The sequence below is a fragment of the Hippoglossus stenolepis genome, chromosome 23 (assembly GCF_022539355.2).
Source record: "Hippoglossus stenolepis isolate QCI-W04-F060 chromosome 23, HSTE1.2, whole genome shotgun sequence".
NCBI classification, from domain to species: domain Eukaryota; kingdom Metazoa; phylum Chordata; class Actinopteri; order Pleuronectiformes; family Pleuronectidae; genus Hippoglossus; species Hippoglossus stenolepis.
This window is the reverse complement of record NC_061505.1, coordinates 576534-593010: the sequence shown is the minus strand read 5'-3', so window position 1 is coordinate 593010 and position 16477 is coordinate 576534. Positions and strand designations below refer to the sequence as shown.

At 46.9% G+C, this 16477-nt stretch overlaps 2 protein-coding genes across 7 annotated transcripts in view; both read right to left on the bottom strand.

Moving 5' to 3' along the window:
* Positions 1–954: 954 nt before the first annotated feature.
* LOC118102460 (RING finger protein 150) lies at positions 955–10796 on the bottom strand. Its single transcript, XM_035148673.2, has 6 exons — positions 9983–10796; positions 6470–6720; positions 6201–6355; positions 5824–5920; positions 5454–5724; positions 955–5185 (listed from the first exon to the last, which is right to left on the bottom strand). The coding sequence occupies exons 1-6, from the start codon at positions 10437–10439 to the stop codon at positions 5067–5069; spliced, it is 1350 nt and encodes a 449-aa protein (XP_035004564.1). The 5' UTR covers positions 10440–10796; the 3' UTR covers positions 955–5066.
* Positions 10797–11987: 1191 nt separating this feature from the next.
* LOC118102462 (type II inositol 3,4-bisphosphate 4-phosphatase-like) overlaps positions 11988–16477 on the bottom strand; it is an 11148-nt gene continuing 6658 nt past the window's right edge. For 2 of the 6 annotated variants that reach the window (XM_047338934.1, XM_047338938.1), the window contains 6 exons: positions 16287–16477; positions 15197–15633; positions 15008–15105; positions 13832–13929; positions 13524–13678; positions 12694–13255 (listed from right to left, as the gene is read on the bottom strand). The exon at positions 16287–16477 is cut by the window's right edge and continues 12 nt beyond it. In XM_047338934.1, the coding sequence (XP_047194890.1) occupies positions 13015–13255; positions 13524–13678; positions 13832–13929; positions 15008–15105; positions 15197–15633; positions 16287–16477 (1220 nt within the window). In that variant the 3' untranslated portion in view covers positions 12694–13014. Of the gene's footprint in view, positions 13256–13523; positions 13679–13831; positions 13930–15007; positions 15106–15196; positions 15634–16286 lie in introns of those variants that run through there. The other 4 variants (XM_047338936.1, XM_047338935.1, XM_047338937.1 and 1 more) reach the window with 4 other exon arrangements.

Here is a 16477-nt window from a genome sequence, read left to right as displayed (position 1 = left end):
AACATCACTTCCTGTTACAGCTGCCTCATTTTGATTCTTCCAAGTCACAGAATTTATAGCCTCAAAGTTTTTAACAAATCTTTTATCAGAAAATCTTTGTCTCTGCAGCTCAAACTCTTTGACACAATGAGATCTGAAGGTAAGGATTTCAAAATCCACTAAAATGACAAAAACTCGAACGTGAATCTTTTCAGATTTTGGTGTATGATGGTGACTTTCTAACATGTCAGGTTTTCTTTCAGATCAGAAATAAGAAACGATTCAGAGACGACTTCCACGTTTTGTCTGAAGAGCAACATGAATTTCTTTATTCCATCTTCAGCTGGAATCAGTCGCTGCTAAAGTCTCAAACTGAATCTAATGTTTGAATAGTTTTATCAGCTGTTTAGTTTCTGTTCTTTCACGAGTCAAAGTCAATTCCACATACAAGTAAACACTCACGCAAATTATTTTTCAACTCAAGTTTAACTGAAAGACTTTCAGCAGAATCGATGACGAAGAGTTAAAGAGTTAAAGTTGAATGTCGATCAACCGACAGTGAAACAGTTTGTTATGAATCGATGAGAAACGACCTGGATTTCTGTGGTTCGCGTTCGACTCGTTAGATCCATGTGTTTGTTGTTCAGGACAAAGTTCACTGATTTATCCTCCTGGATTCCTTCATTAAAATCATGGGATTATTATATTGTTACTAGAATTATAAGAAAAGGACATTTTCTCCTTTGGTTTGAACTCAAACTCTTAGTTGATCAGTTCTATTTGCTTCCTGCTTCTGTTTTTCTTTAGTTTTCTATTATTTACGTCTTTAAATGATGTTTTTCATTTGTTCAGTTGAAAAGTACGAGGTGCTGATTTAAAATGTAGTAGTTTGTAGTAATTTCTAAGAATAACTTGAGAATTTCCTGTTTTTATTTTCAATGATGAAACAAAACACCAGACTGGAATAAAAACAAAAACTTGCAATAAAACTTTATTTAAATTCTGTACTGAATCAGAACACGTGCATCAACTGAAACACAGAAACAACATGGCGTATTTACACGCGTGTACGTAGGTGTGTGTAGTTTTAGTTTGCGTGCACAGGACAATCGCACAAACAGACATTTTGAAAACAATGTATATCGTAGAAACGCACACGCCACACCCTGTTGTCAAGCTAGCCCAGGGGTTACCATGGCAACAGATGCAGCTGATCGCCTCTCAACCTTTCGCCGTCTCCCTGGAAGGATCTGAACCTTCTGTCTTTCCTTCGACATTTTCTTACATAGCTTCGATTAAATTGTAAAGTATAAGCAGCGAAAAATATTAAAACTGATGCTGCTTCTGTCTTCAGATGAAAAATATAGTGTGGGGGGGTTATTACGAGTTACAAAGATACAACACAAGAAAAAAATAAACGTGTGAAACCAAAGCAGCGAAGATGAAAAGAAGGAAAAGAGAAGGATGGGAGGAGTAGGACAGAAAAGGAAGAGACAAGTAGAAAAGGTTCCGTGTGACGGCAGAAAGAGACAAGACTTTAAGAACCTTCCAGAGAAACAGTATTAAAGTGCATCAACTAAAGAGGCCGAGCAACCAATCAAAACACAGCATTCAGGGGAAGCAGCCAATTGGCAAGCAGAGATAAGGAACAGGGAGGAGTCAGACGTCATGACTGACAGTGACGTGAGGTCCCGTTTTTAAAACCCTTCGGCAGTTTCACGTTAACGTTGAAAAAGCTGATGTTCAAAAATGTAACTAATAAAAAGTTGACTTTAGAAAATAAAACCGTTAATATCTGATGATTATAAGATCTGTATCTCACACTTACATTAACTATTAACTAACGTATCGCAATTAGGACAAATTATTACAAGATCTCTAGATCACAATTATCAGATCTGTTCTTATTTTGCAAATATTCCCGTCGCAGAACTCGTTTAATTACAGATTACTGTCTCATAATATAACTGTGTACTTGAATGACATATTCAATCGTATATATATCTTATCATCAGGACAATTATGACTCTGAAAACTAACGGAAACCATAGTCACCATTTTAATTACATGCTGTGTGCAGGATTTAGTGACATCTAGTGGTGGTGTTGCAGATTGCAACTAACCGAATACCGCTCACCCTTCACCTCCAAGCGTGAAGAAAAAACCTCCGGTGGCCTGCGAGTAACACAGCGCCCGTGTTTGTTGATACTGGGTTACCGTAGAAACAGAATGATGCTCCTGAATCCTTCACACTGACCCGTTGTAATTATTGTACATCGTAGTTTAATAGTTAGATTATTCTATATTTGACGTTTTGTTTATTCATTTCAGACCGTCCACCATATGATGTTATATGATGATGTGATACGCGACTTTAAGGACTGAAAAAAATATCAATGTCTTGTTATCAATATCTTCATTTGAAATATGTAAAAATGTTTGATTAAAAAGAAGTGTTTGATTTTGTCGGACCACAGGGAGACGGTAATAAAGGAAACTAATGTTGATTAAAAATCTCAAATCAGAAACAATTGGATCAAAGAAACTGAGAACAAACGAGGGAACCTGAGCGGACGTGGACGTTTGATTTCGAGCGCTAACGGGGACCAGGACGTCTCTGCAGCTTCAGTCGTTTCCAACAGAACCAACAGATTTAAAGAAGAATCGACTTCAGTTCATTGTCACGACTGCGACGGCACAACTGCGATCACACAAAGAAGTCGGAGAATGAAATAAAGTGAACAACATGATACTCGACTAAATTCATTGAAAATAACGTTTACAACACAAAGGATTTTAATTCAAACAATTTACACTAAAACTCGGCCAAGAAAAACAAATCCAGCATCTTGGTTTATTTTACACCGTTTCACCGCTGCTCAAACCAACAAGTCGTGAAACCGAACGTGAAGAAAAGAAGAAGAACCTGGAAAAGGTTTCTGACGGTCGGAGAGGAATTGAACTCAGTGGTTGAACTGGAAACTTCAAGCTAAATATTTAGAATCGTTTTAGTGTCGGAACTAAAACTGAAGATTTCAACGATTAAACCAATTTGATTTTGTGTCAGATACATAAATACACAGTTAAATGGTAAAAGCAACAACTTGCTGTCAATCTTATTTATGGTTTCTTTCTTTTGAAATTAATATTTTTTTAATAACTTGGTTCAAACTGTTGTAATTATTCTTATTTTTTCTGTCACGTTTTCCTTCATTTCAGATTGTGGAAACAACTTCAAAAAGGTAAATAAATCAGTGGTTCTCCAGTTTACCACCAGGATCAGTTTTCATCATAGACGGTCAGATGCTAACGGACAAACTTAGAGTTTAGATTCGTACGGTCCTTTGCATTGTGTGTAAATGTACAGTTACATAAATAAACAAGGAAATGTGCCGATCGATGCTCAATCACATTGAGAGTCGTCAGGCGGCGACGGGAGCGAATCAGTCTTTGTTACAAAAATAAACGTCTGGTATCAAAATAGACGACAATCTTTATCTCTCTGTCTCGGGAAGCTCACAGCGCTGGAGACGCCACAGAACAACCACAGCTCTACGCAGAAACCGACGGTGCCCCCGTGTGGCATAGTGAACTTGTGGAATATACATTTTATATTTACATGTTTGGCTTTGAGCTGACGAACCGTTGTTTCTGACGCATTCTCCCGTCGACAGCTCTGCATCGTGTTTCGACTCTGAAACCAGGGAACGTTAATTCACAGCGTGTTTGGGTGATGCCGGTGTAACCTCAGGAGATTTGAATACCAGCGAACATGTTTGAAAAACACTGGTTAGGTTCAGAGAGTGGATCCGTGACCGACATGTTAAAGATCCATCCTTGATTGTCGGGGTTGAGGGTAAATTGTTTTTGAAAAGGCAGCGTTCTGCCGCGGTAACGGACACGTGTGGTCCAGACGGATGGACATGGAAACAGGACCAAGCAACACTGTGGACGGGGATCGAACGCGACAAACACTTCCTGAACATTACTCAAGGAGACGACCACGACAGATGAGGAACGTCTTTGTGAGCTGAGCGGACACGACGTATATTCAAACACACAAACGATCAGTTATCGGACGATCGGTGGGATTATCGGACGATCGGTGGTATTTCATCTGTGATGCCGATTGATTTAATTTGAGCAGAACTTTAAATGTAATGAAAATACACTTATTCGTAGAAGACTCGCACAAAGAAACAAAAGAACTTTTTTATCGACGTTGAGGACGTAGACTTTGACAACGACTGTCATTGGACAAAACTACACTCATTCAAAATGTTAAATAAGTATTTTCTCATATTTGACCAAATACAAAGTCACAGCCGGATGTTCCATGGTGACGAAGCTACGATCAACAGGTCCTTAACGTTTTGAGTGTAAACATCTGGAGGATGAAATGTGTCGCCCGGGGTTACGGATGGTTTTCAATCATATAAATAAGGAGGATCGATGGTCGTGCAGCTCTCCACCATCATGTGACATCTCAGCACCAACGATTTGACACAAGTTTAAAAACCTTTCACTTCCACAAGAAAGTGTTTAAATGCGTCTCGTACGATTAATTTTCCTCGTTTGCTTCTTCTACAAACAGCATGAACCAGGTGAAGGTGGGTTTGTTTGAGACTTAGGCACCAAGAGACAACAGATACATGGACTGAGTTCTGTCCCAGTTTAACCAGGTCCATATGGAGTTCCATTACACCTACGTTAGGTCCAACCACTCCAAGAGTCCAGGAGGAGACGAAAAACCAAATCAAACCAAGTCCGGGATCTAAACCCAGGTTCAAAGCTCAGGTTCAAAACCCAGGTTCTACACCCAGGTTCTACACCCAGGTTCTACACCCAGGTTCTAAACCCAGGTTCTAGTGAGGCGCGAGTCCAACAAGGGTCCCAACAAGTTTAGTTCAACAACGTTTTGTCCAAAGAGGAACAAAACCCAGTCAAACCGTGGTGCTGCTTCTTGGTTTAGCTTCCAAACCAGAACCAGGTCCTGGACCAGGGTCAGGTCCCGTCTGGTCGACTGAGGTCCACAGTCGGAACCTGATCGGAGGTTTTTTTCAGGTTCTGGTTTGGTTCTGTCGAGCTCAGGATTTGTTCCCCGGCTGAGAGTGCTCCATAGACCCCTCCTCATCCGATAGACCGGTTTCCACGGCGATGACCAGTGATGCCACTGAGGCGCTGCTCGCCATTGGCTGATGCTCACCTGTAAAAGGGGGGTTAGACTGAAGACCTGATGTGGCTGCGTCCAAACGACACGTTTCAGTTTGAATACTGAGTGGACGTGCCTGTGATGTCACAGACCTAAGATATGACGTAGATCACATGTTCGCTTCACATGAATGAAGTCGTGATAACTCATTAAATCAATCTGCTGATTGTTTTAGGAGATACAGAGAAACCACAGTGAACAAGGTGTGTGTGTGTCTGTGACCTGTGTGTTACCTGTTTGTGTGTGTGTGTGTGTGTGTTACCTGTGTGTGTGTCGGTGGTGGCCGTCACAGGGCTGTCTCTCAGGGTGTCGGGGTCCTGGTAGTCCTGTGGGAGTCCGACCCGTCGTACACCGGGGTCCAGCACCACAGAGGAGCCGCCCTCGCTCAGTGTGCTGTCACTGGACGCCCCGGACACGACGGCCTCCAGAGCCAGGGCCCCGACTCCGCCTACTCCACCCACACCGACCCCACCAACGCCGCCAAGGACCAGGTCGTAGTCCAGCGGGAGGTCGTCCAGACAATCTGCGTTCAGCTGCAGCGGAGGAGAGACGACACGGTTAGGAAAACACAGGACATCACGAACATGAAACATTAATCTCCGCCCCTCGTCCATGATTCCTCTCAGACTCACAGCGATGCCCAGAGCTTTCAGGATGTTCATCTTGCACATGGGACACGTGCGATGGTCCAGCAGCCACGGATCCACGCAGCTCTTATGGAACAGATGTCTGCGGCAGAGAGAAGCAGCGGAGTCAGTTCACACAGGAAAAAAAAAACTGGACGAGAATCAAGATCACAGCTGCTTCTAGTTTGAGCCGTTACCCGAGACGAGAAAGAATCTGGATACATTATTTCTTCTTCTTAATGTCATGAAGCTTATTTTGTAATTTCATACATGACGCTCACAGAGAAACATGTGGTCACTGTCGCCACACCATCCTAAAATGTGTTTATACCATCAAAAGAAAACCGTAGCTTTCGTATCGTACAGCTCCTGAACGCGTTTACCTGCAGGGCAGAATGCGGACCACGTCGTTGGGCTTGTAGCCCTCGATGCAGACGGCGCAGTTGTCGAAGTCGGGCTCTGTCTCCTGGTCGCCCTTCCTGATGGTGCGAACCTGCAGTTTACTGATGGCCTTCTTCGCCGCATCGCCAAGACGACGCTGGAGAAAGAGGTGGAGACGAGAGCGATGAGACAACTGTGTGTGTGTGTGTGTGTGTGTGTGTGTGTGTGTGTGTGTGTGTGTGTGTGTGTGTGTGTGTGTGTGTGTGTGTACCTGGTTCCTGTCTCGGGCGTTGGCGTATCTGAACCTCTGGATGTAGTAGAAGACAAGCCAGGCGAGCGAGATGATCATCAGCACGATGAAGGAGATGGAGACAAACACCACAGACGTCCTGCTGACGTACTTCTGCAGGTTCCTCGTCCCGATGGTGATCGTCATGGTGACCGTCACGTTGTGCTCGAGCAGCAACGCCACCTCGCGACCTTTTGGCTCCGGGATCATGATGGCGACAACCTCACCTGTACCTGAGGAGGGACAAACACAGACCAGGTGAAACATGTTATCCATCCTGTTAATGGTGACCCCTCAGATTTACTTCCTGACCACTAGGGGGTCCCTGACAACAGGTTGGGAACCACACGGACTCTCGACTCCCCACACCCCAGTATCGTTCTCGACACCCACCAGGAGACGCTTCCATCGCCTGCTCATTGATCCAATCACAACTTCTGCTTCACTATTCTCCCCGTCGCCATGACAACCAGCTCCTCGGCCAACCTACCAGAGGAAAAACTCTAAAAATAGTCTGTTAACCCCAACGTGAAGCAGGACGAGGTGGAACATCTGTTTGTTTTCATCAGAGGATTTTAGAGCAGCGGTTCCCAGGTGACGTCACCACCTCCAAAAAAAATTAATAAATAAATAACAGAAAGAGGGGAAGCTGACACGAAACACTGATTTAACGTTTAATTTGATGTTTTAGTTTGGTCCATGTCCCATCTGCTAACATGGAGGAGGGGGAGTTGATGACCTACACTGCAGCCAGCCACCAGGGGGCCATTGAGATGTTTTGGCTTCACTTGTGGGAGCTGTCATGTCGTCCATCTTTATTTACCACTGAAGGAGCTCAGCTCTACTGCAGAAAATCCCCAGACTGTCCCTGAACGCATCATCCTGCTGCTGTCCCTGAACGCATCATCCTGCTGCTGCTGTCCCTGAACGCATCCTGCTGCTGCTGTCCCTGAACGCATCCTCCTGCTGCTGTCCCTGAACGCATCCTCCTGCTGCTGCCCCTGAACGCATCCTCCTCCTGCTGCTGCCCCTGAACGCATCCTGCTGCTGCTGCTGTCCCTGAACGCATCCTCCTGCTGCTGCTTCCCTGAACGCAGCATCCTCCTGCTGCTGCCCTGAACGCATCATCCTGCTGCTGCCCCTGAACGCATCCTCCTGCTGCTGCCCCTGAACGCATCATCCTGCTGCTGTCCCTGAACGCATCATCCTCCTGCTGCTGTCCCTGAACGCATCCTCCTCCTGCTGCTGCCCCTGAACGCATCATCCTGCTGCTGTCCCTGAACGCATCCTCCTGCTGCTGTCCCTGAACGCATCATCCTGCTGCTGTCCCTGAACGCACCTCCTCCTGCTGCTGTCCCTGAACGCATCCTCCTCCTGCTGCTGCCCTGAACGCATCATCCTGCTGCTGCCCCTGAACGCATCCTCCTCCTGCTGTCCCTGAACGCATCATCCTCCTGCTGCTGCCCCTGAACGCATCATCCTGCTGCTGCTGTCCCTGAACGCAGCATCCTCCTGCTGCTGTCCCTGAACGCATCCCCCTGCTGCTGTCCCTGAACGCAGCCTCCTCCTGCTGTTGTCCCTGAACGCAGCATCCTCCTGCTGCTGCTGTGTGGAGAACTTGTCGACAGGATCCTGACGACCTTCGCTCCCCACGGAGGAATTTACTGCTCATTCTGACTCGTCTCCATGTTTCTGATTCAACTCTCTTCTGTCGGATGTTTGTTCACACACACACACACACACACACACACACACACACACACACACACACACACACACTTCATGTTAGTGAGTGTGTTGAGCAGCTGCTGAAGGTCAGAGTTCAGTGGCTTCACTGCTGAAGTGTCCTTGAGCACAACACATGAGCATTCACATGCCCTGGTCATGTGATGAGAGTGATGCAGGTCTGCTGCAGTAAAGCTCAACACCTCCTCCATGTGAGCAGATGGGACATGGACCAAACTAAACAAGGATTCGTTAAATGAATGTTTCTCTACGTCACTGATCATCTTTAAACGACAAGATCGATGAAGAACTTGTCTCTAAACATCAGTCGATGCTCGTTACCATGAATAAACTGTTTGATTTGACTAATTGTAGTGATTTGATTTGAACTGTTTATATTCGACAGTTCAGAGAATCAATGATTCATCTGATGAAGTAAATTCAGAGAAAGTGCGACACCGTTACGAATCTTTTGTGCGTTTTCTCTGAAGCTGTTAAACTGAGCGAGTGTGTGTCTGCGTGTGTGTGTGTCTGCGTGTGTGTCTGCGTGCGTGTGTGTCTGCGTGTGTGTGTGTAGTTGGACACATGATGGATAAACTGGCCCTGAGGCCGACGCTGAACTGGCTCCGACCCAGAGCGACTGGTCTCTGCCTAAAATCCCCTGAGACGATGCGTCTCTCACACACCAGTTGTTCTGTAACTGTGAGGACCAGCAGTGAAACCTCCCTGACCTTTGACCTCAGAGCAAGCGGACGCCACTGAACACGAGGTGCGTTCGATTCCTTCACCCTCGTAAATGAGCTTCTTCTGCTCTGGTGTTTAGAGCGAGGCAGCGGATAACAATCCACCTGCGGAGGTTTTTATTAATTTATAATCAAACATCTTGTCAATAAAGTGTCAAATATCTGTGATAAAATGAATTTGATTGATTTACCAGTTTGATAAAAAACATTCACAGACGAATCAGTATCTAGATTGTTTGTCGACATGAAAACTTTTTAAAGAATAAACAGTAGAAAGAATGAGTATTCACGTTTATACTTTACTTTAATCTAAGTTCTATAGGTTTGTGTTTTATTTATTTATAGTGAACTTTATGGTTCAACTGTAAAATATCAAAGCTCAGTTAGATTCGTTTGTCATTAGACGTGTGTGTGGGTCCAGCTGTGGACCAGGTGTGTGGGTCCAGCTGTGGACCAGGTGTGTGGGTCCAGCGTGGACCAGGTGTGTGGGTCCAGCCTGTGTGGGTCCAGCTGTGGACCAGGTGTGTGGGTCCAGCTGTGTGGGTCCAGCTGTGGACCAGGGTGTGTGGGTCCAGCTGTGGACCAGGTGTGTGGGTCCAGCTGTGGACCAGGTGTGTGTGGGTCCAGCTGTGGACCAGGTGTGTGGGTCCAGCTGTGGGCCAGGTGTGTGGGTGTGGACCAGGTGTGTGGGTGTGGACCAGGTGTGTGTGTGTGGGTCCAGCTGTGGACCAGGTGTGTGGGTGTGGACCAGGTGTGTGGGTGTGGACCAGGTGGGCGTGGGACCAGGTGTGTGGGTGTGGACCAGGTGTGGGTGGGTCCAGCTGTGGACCAGGTGTGTGGGTGGGACCAGGTGGGCGTGGGACCAGGTGTGGGTGTGGCCCAGATGTGTGGGTGGGACCAGGTGGGCGTGGGACCAGGTGTGTGGGTGTGGACCAGGTGTGGGTGGGTCCAGCTGTGGACCAGGTGTGTGGGTGGGACCAGGTGGGCGTGGGACCAGGTGTGGACCACGTGGCCCAGGTGTACCTACCTGGATGCGGCATGGTGATGGTGTCGTTGACGTTGGCGGAGCCCACGTTGAAGATGACCACGGCGGATGCGTTGTGCGCGGCCGCGTGCCGGATCTTGTCCTTGTAGGTGCAGTTCCCTCGGGCGATGAGCGCGATCCAGGCCCCGGGCTGCGCGGGCCCGGTGAAGCGGGTGTTGGGGTCGCAGGCCTGGCGGTCGTGCGGGGCCGCGGGCAGGACCACCGCCCCCTTGGCGTCCCTCTTGGGGGAGTGCTCCCCGTAGCGGCCGCACTCCGTCTTGTCGGTGCGGAGCTCGGAGGTGGCCGGGTCCACGTAGGTGATGTTGACGAAGGCGGTGTACCACTCCTCCCGCTCGGCCACGGTGAAGTCCAGGCACAGGAGGTGCACGAAGCAGAAGGAGAGCAGCCAGGTGGAGAGGGCCAGGCTGCGGCAGGCCGCCACCAGGGAGCCCGGGGCCATGCTGCTGCTCCCGGCTCACACACCGCGGGTCGATGGGTCGCAGCAGCCTCCTACTCCGCCATGTGAACCACCGGGCCCGGGGGTCTGGACCTGAGCTCCTCCGGTTCTTCGGGGCTTTTATTCGTCGGGTTTCTCGGTGTTTTCCGCCTCCATCCGTCACCGAGACCGAAGCCCAGCAGCCCGGGAGATCCGCCGCGGAGCCCCGGGGACCAGGCGACCTCGGCGGGCAGAGGAGAAGCGGCGGGCGGTGGTTTCTCCTCCGGGGAATGTGCGGAGTATTCACGGTTTAACGGAGGCGACGAACCGGAGCCGCTTTGTTTTGACTGGGCCCGAGAACCAGGACCCGACTTCCGGAGGATCCTCTTCACAATAAAACCTGGTTCTCGCCACATCCTGACATTGTAATAATAACTACCCTAAAACTAATAATAATACTTCTGATAGGTTTTATATAGAACTTTTCAAAACACAGTTACAAGATTCTTTATGTTAGAAATGAAAAATGTAAACACAAACATTCTAGCACAGATACAGGGTTATTGTTGAGAAGAGTAATAACAAGACAAAATAATAAAAACTACACAACTATATTTAGCACTAGGAGGAAGCCCACCTATATCTAAGAGAGTTCGTTATACAACTGATATCATTCTATTTCGTTTTATTCCAAAAACATAAGATCTCGTAAGATCACAGTGATCCTGAACTTAAAACCTCCGGCCACTGGGTGTCGCTGGCGTGAAACCAGATTCTCAGTGGTTTGTCATACATGACAGGAAGCAGAGTATCTTTATAACTTTAAAACATTTGATGTGTGGCCCTGGAGTGCAAAACACAAATTATCAGAATTTAACTTCCTGTTAAAAACAGCAACAGACTTCATCAATGTTGTTTAAGTTAGACGTTAATGTCTTCCTGGTCCTTGGCCCCGCCCATCTCACTGAGTGATTGGGCTCACTTGTTGGAGTGTTTTCAAGATGGCGGCTCTCAGGCGGTTCAGGTGAGCGTCTTCATTTTAAAACAGTTTCTCCTGAGACGTCGTTCCAGAGGTTTGAGTTTGGACCTTTTCATGGTTTATTCATCGAGATAAAGAAAAAGAGATGAGAGAGGGACGGAGAGAGCTAAAGAAAAAGAAGAATTTAGAGCTGATAAAGAAGGAAACTTTTAATTAAGCTTTTATAAAAATAAGATCAGTAACAGTCCCTCAAATAACACTTAAGATAAAATGAATATGTTGTTATATTTATAATCTAAGTCCTTTGGTCTTTTGATTGTAGACAAATGTTTCAAGTAATTTGAATAAATCTCATCAAGCGGTGATGAAGTTTTTCTATTTTATCAGTTAAATTATGTATAAAATAAAAACTGTGTTCGAGCTGTTAAATAAAAATCACGGATCATTTATAATGTGAATGACCATTCTTTTATTGTGAAGGGAAAAACCTTTCATTTCCGTTACTCAGTATGTCGCAGCTTTGAGTGTAATGATCTGGAGCAGCGCCCCAAGCGGCCTGGCAGTAACACTGCTGTAAATTGACATAAACACGCTGCTCTTTAAATAGTTTATTTAGTTTACATAAGTTTATTTACAAAAAAATGTAATACTCCAAGTTATGAATGACATTAAATTAAAATTCCCCAAAAATAATGAAATTAATAAACTATACAGAAAATATTGATCATTTCTGACATTTCTATTATATCATTTATCTCTTAAATATGTTTTATAAATAATTTTTCAAAACAATTTAATAATTTCCAACAAAGACATATACATCTGATCTTTATATATGAGAAAATAAAATCGATAAAATAAAGAAAATACAAAGAATATATTAAAATGTTTCTTGATCAAAACAGTTTCTGATGAATCAATGACTCACTTCTGTGAGATGTTACTCAAAATACTTAATGTGAACAATGCTTCATATTTTATAAACCTTGTTTTAAATATTAAATGTTTTTTCCCTCTGAGCTCGATAACGTCTCTGTCACTAGATTCATTAAATGTGTGTTTGCAGCTTTAAAGCAAAATAAAAAGTCAGATGATGAAGAGGAGGAAACGTGTCACGTGGATTAAATCATGAAGGTTTGTAGACGGACAAAGATTAAACATTTAAATTTAAAATATGACACTTTCATGATGTTTATTCTGAAATGAACATGACACCATGTGTGTGTTTGGCTCATTAAAATAAAAAGTACATTCATATAAAACACAGAACTGACTTTACACAGTAAAAGCCTTTGTACAGGAAGTGGATTTGTCAGGGGGCGGAGCCGTAGCTGCCGTCAGGAGGTCGGTACAGTTTGGGGAAAGTGAGGAGCTGAACGCCGCTAAAGGCGAACTTCCTGCTGCCGACGTTCTTCAGCACGTTCTCCATCCTGCAGCCGTCCCTACACACACACACACACACACACACACACACACACACACACACACACAGAGGAACAATCTTTGACAAACATTTATTTGACATCTACTTGGATTTTTTGCTTGGTTTAGTCCCATCTGCTAACATGGAGTAGCATTTATGACCTATACTGCAGCCAGCCACCAGGGGGTGGCCCACCTTTATTTACAGTCTCTGGACAACAGTAGAACGAGGCTGAGGATGAGCCACAAGACGAGGAGATGAGAGGTCACCAGGAGAAACGCCACCGGATACATGTGACGTCTCGGGGCCTCGGGGGCCAAACAGAGAGGGGGCCAGGGGCCCCGCTGACCAGAGGGACACTCCCCTGGATCTGACCCTGAGACGGTGAACCCTGACTGGCCATAACAGCCGAGCATCTGTCCCCAGGACAGACGAGACCTGGAGGACGAGCAGGGAGCGAGTGCATGTGTGGAGGAAAGAGAGAGAAAAAGACAGAGAGCAAGAAAGGAAAGAAAAAAGAGAATTAAAGAAGGAAACAGAAGGAAGGAAAAAAGAAAGTTTACTGAAACTAAAACAAGATGTTTAAACCTTGAAATAAGAGAAAGGAAACTGTACAAGGAAGAAGAGAAGGAAGGAACTAGAGAAAGTGAAGGAGACGAGGAGGCGGAAGAGGACGTTGTGAAAACACACACACACAGACACACACCTCCTCATGCAGTCCAGTGCAGTGTTGAAATGCTGCTCACTGAGTGTGTGTCGTTCTCTCAGTAACACACATTGTTCCAGAGTCACTGACATCGCCGTGCGGTCTTTAGCACTTTTACAGCTCGTCAGACGAACGCCGTTCACCGTACGACACACCTGCACAGACACACACATAATTATTGACAGTAAATAAAGATGGACGACTCGTCTGCACATCCTGTACTGGATCTCCACCAGGGGGCGATGCAGATGTTTTGGCTTCACTTTTGCAGCCGTCTTGTCGTCCATCTCTATGTTTCAGATTCTCACCGTAGCAGCGATCCACAGAACCTCCACATTCTTCTTCTTCCTGGTGTCGATGCTTCGGTCAAGAGACGACAACAAGTCGGACAGAGACTCGACAGCAGCTGAGAGAGAGAGAGAGATCAGGTCGGTAGTCGGTCAGGTGGGTCAGGTGGGTCAGGTGGGTCAGGGCCGGTTAGGGCCGGTCAGGGCCGGTTAGGTCTGGTTAGGGCGGTTAGGTCTGTCAGATGGGTCAGCTGGGTCAGGGCCGGTTAGGGCTGGTTAGGTCTGGTTAGGTCTGTCAGATGGGTCAGGTGGGTCAGGCCGGTTAGGGCAGTTAGGTCTGGTTAGGTCTGGTTAGGTCTGTCAGATGGGTCAGGTGGGTCAGGGCCGGTTAGGGCCGGTCAGGGCCAGTTAGGGCCGGTTAGGTCTGGTTAGGGCCAGTTAGGTCTGTCAGATGGGTCAGGTGGGTCAGGGCGGTTAGGGCTGGTTAGGTCTGGTTAGGTCTGTCAGGTGGGTCAGGTGGGTCAGGCGGTTAGGGCCGTTTAGGTCTGGTTAGGGCTGGTTAGGTCTGTCAGATGGGTCAGGTGGGTCAGGGCCGGTTAGGGCCGGTTAGGTCTGGTTAGGTCTGTCAGATGGGTCAGGTGGGTCAGGGCCGGTTAGGGCTGGTTAGGTCTGGTTAGGTCTGTCAGGTGGGTCAGGTGGGTTAGGGCCGGTTAGGGCCGGTTAGGTCTGGTTAGGTCTGTCAGGTGGGTCAGGTGGGTTAGGGCCGGTTAGGGCCGGTTAGGTCTGGTTAGGTCTGTCAGATGGGTCAGGTGGGTTAGGGCCGGTTAGGGCTGGTTAGGTCTGGTTAGGTCTGTCAGGTGGGTCAGGTGGGTTAGGGCCGGTTAGGGCCGGTTAGGTCTGGTTAGGTCTGGCTTTGTCCTGCCGCACCCGGCAACTCCTGTGACGCTCCACACGAGGAAATACACAATCCTCCACAGACGCTCTACCCAGGTTTGACTATCACTATGTGACTGATAATGTGAATGGACGAGGGTCAAGCTGCTCGACCGATTCACTAACCCTAACCCGGGGACGAACTAGGTTTTAAAGAGGTTGGATTCAGATTGAGTCGATATTACTATGAATGGAGTTCTGACGAATGGTGACAGTGATGAGATTGTCGGTGTGGGCGGAGCTAAACACAACAGACAGTCGTACCCATGTGAGGCAGCTGGTCCCTCAGTGTTTTACAGTAAAGTCTCAGACGCTCACAGTTCTGCTGATTCACTGTGTCCTGCAGCGAGCTGTCCCCAAACCTGACCACACAGAGACACACACTTTAAATATTCCTGAAACAAATTGCTTTGTTCAAATGATTTGATTGTTTTGTGTGTGTGTGTGTGTTACCTCTCAGCCAGACTCTGCTGCTGGTTGATCCCGATGTTAAACAGAACCGGATGGACCCGTATCAAACCCCCCTCTTTTAGTTCCCGTGGCAACAGGCCGAACATCTCCGGGGTCAACTGGACCTCGACAACAAAACTGCCCTGGTTGAAGGACACACCCCTGTTAGTGTGTAGTGTGTGTGTGTGTGTGTGTGTGTTAAGTGTGTGTGTGTGTGTGTGTGTGTGTGTGTGTGTGTGTGTGTGTGTGTGTGTGTGTGTGTGTGTGTGTGTGCGTGTGTGCGTGCGTGTGTGTGTGCGTGTGCGCGTGTGTGTACCATAGGTGCTGAGCAGACTTTCAAACTGAGCCAGGATTCCGACGGAGTGGAGCTGCCGCAGGAAGTCGGGATCTTCCAGACCGACGTTCAGCTTCAATGTGAAACCACACACGAGCGCAGAGAGCTGAGAGAGTGACGAGAGAGACACCTGTCAATCAAACATGTTTCTCACTGTGAGCCTCAGAGCAGGGGTGCACATTTAACCACACCCACTGTGTGATGTCACAGCATTACAGGTGAAACTCAACCAACTGGAGACACTTTACCTTGCAATTCATTTGTTTTCCACTAGGGGTCAGAAGAACTTGACATGTCACCCATTTCCTGTCATTTTATCGCAGCTGCCATAGAGTTGTGTTTGTATCCGCATGATAAACCCAAACATCGTATTCACCCTCTTTTAACTTCGTCGAGTACGTAGAGATGGTGTAAAACCCAAACGAGCAGCTGAGAACAGAACCCGACCCATTTATTGGGTTGGCTGATAAAAACACCGATATGAGGCGTTAGCACGAAGGTTTCCTGTTATGAAAACTTCTATTTTCACAGAATAAAAACAGTTTATTATCTCAATAAAGTTGATGGTTAAACTCTAAAATATCAAACCTCGGTTACATTTATTTGTCATAACGGTTTGATGACGAGGTTGTAGGATTTTCCCAAACATCGATATCGGCCATATTTGATTTTAGATAACTTCCTATCGGAGGAATCTTACATTAATCTTGAATAATAGTTATTCTCATCTACGTGTTTTCATCATCACGCTGCTCTCACCGCCTGGCTGAAGACGGCGTGGCGTCTCTGGACGATCTGTGCGGGCCCCTGGTCGACAGTCAGGGCCACAGCACCCTGCAGGACCACAAAGGTCATGGCAGCTCGCGCCTTCGCCACAGCCTCGCGCACACAATCCCTGAGAGTGACCACCAGAGGGAGCAGCTGCTCCTGCCAGGAGAACGCAGTGGAGG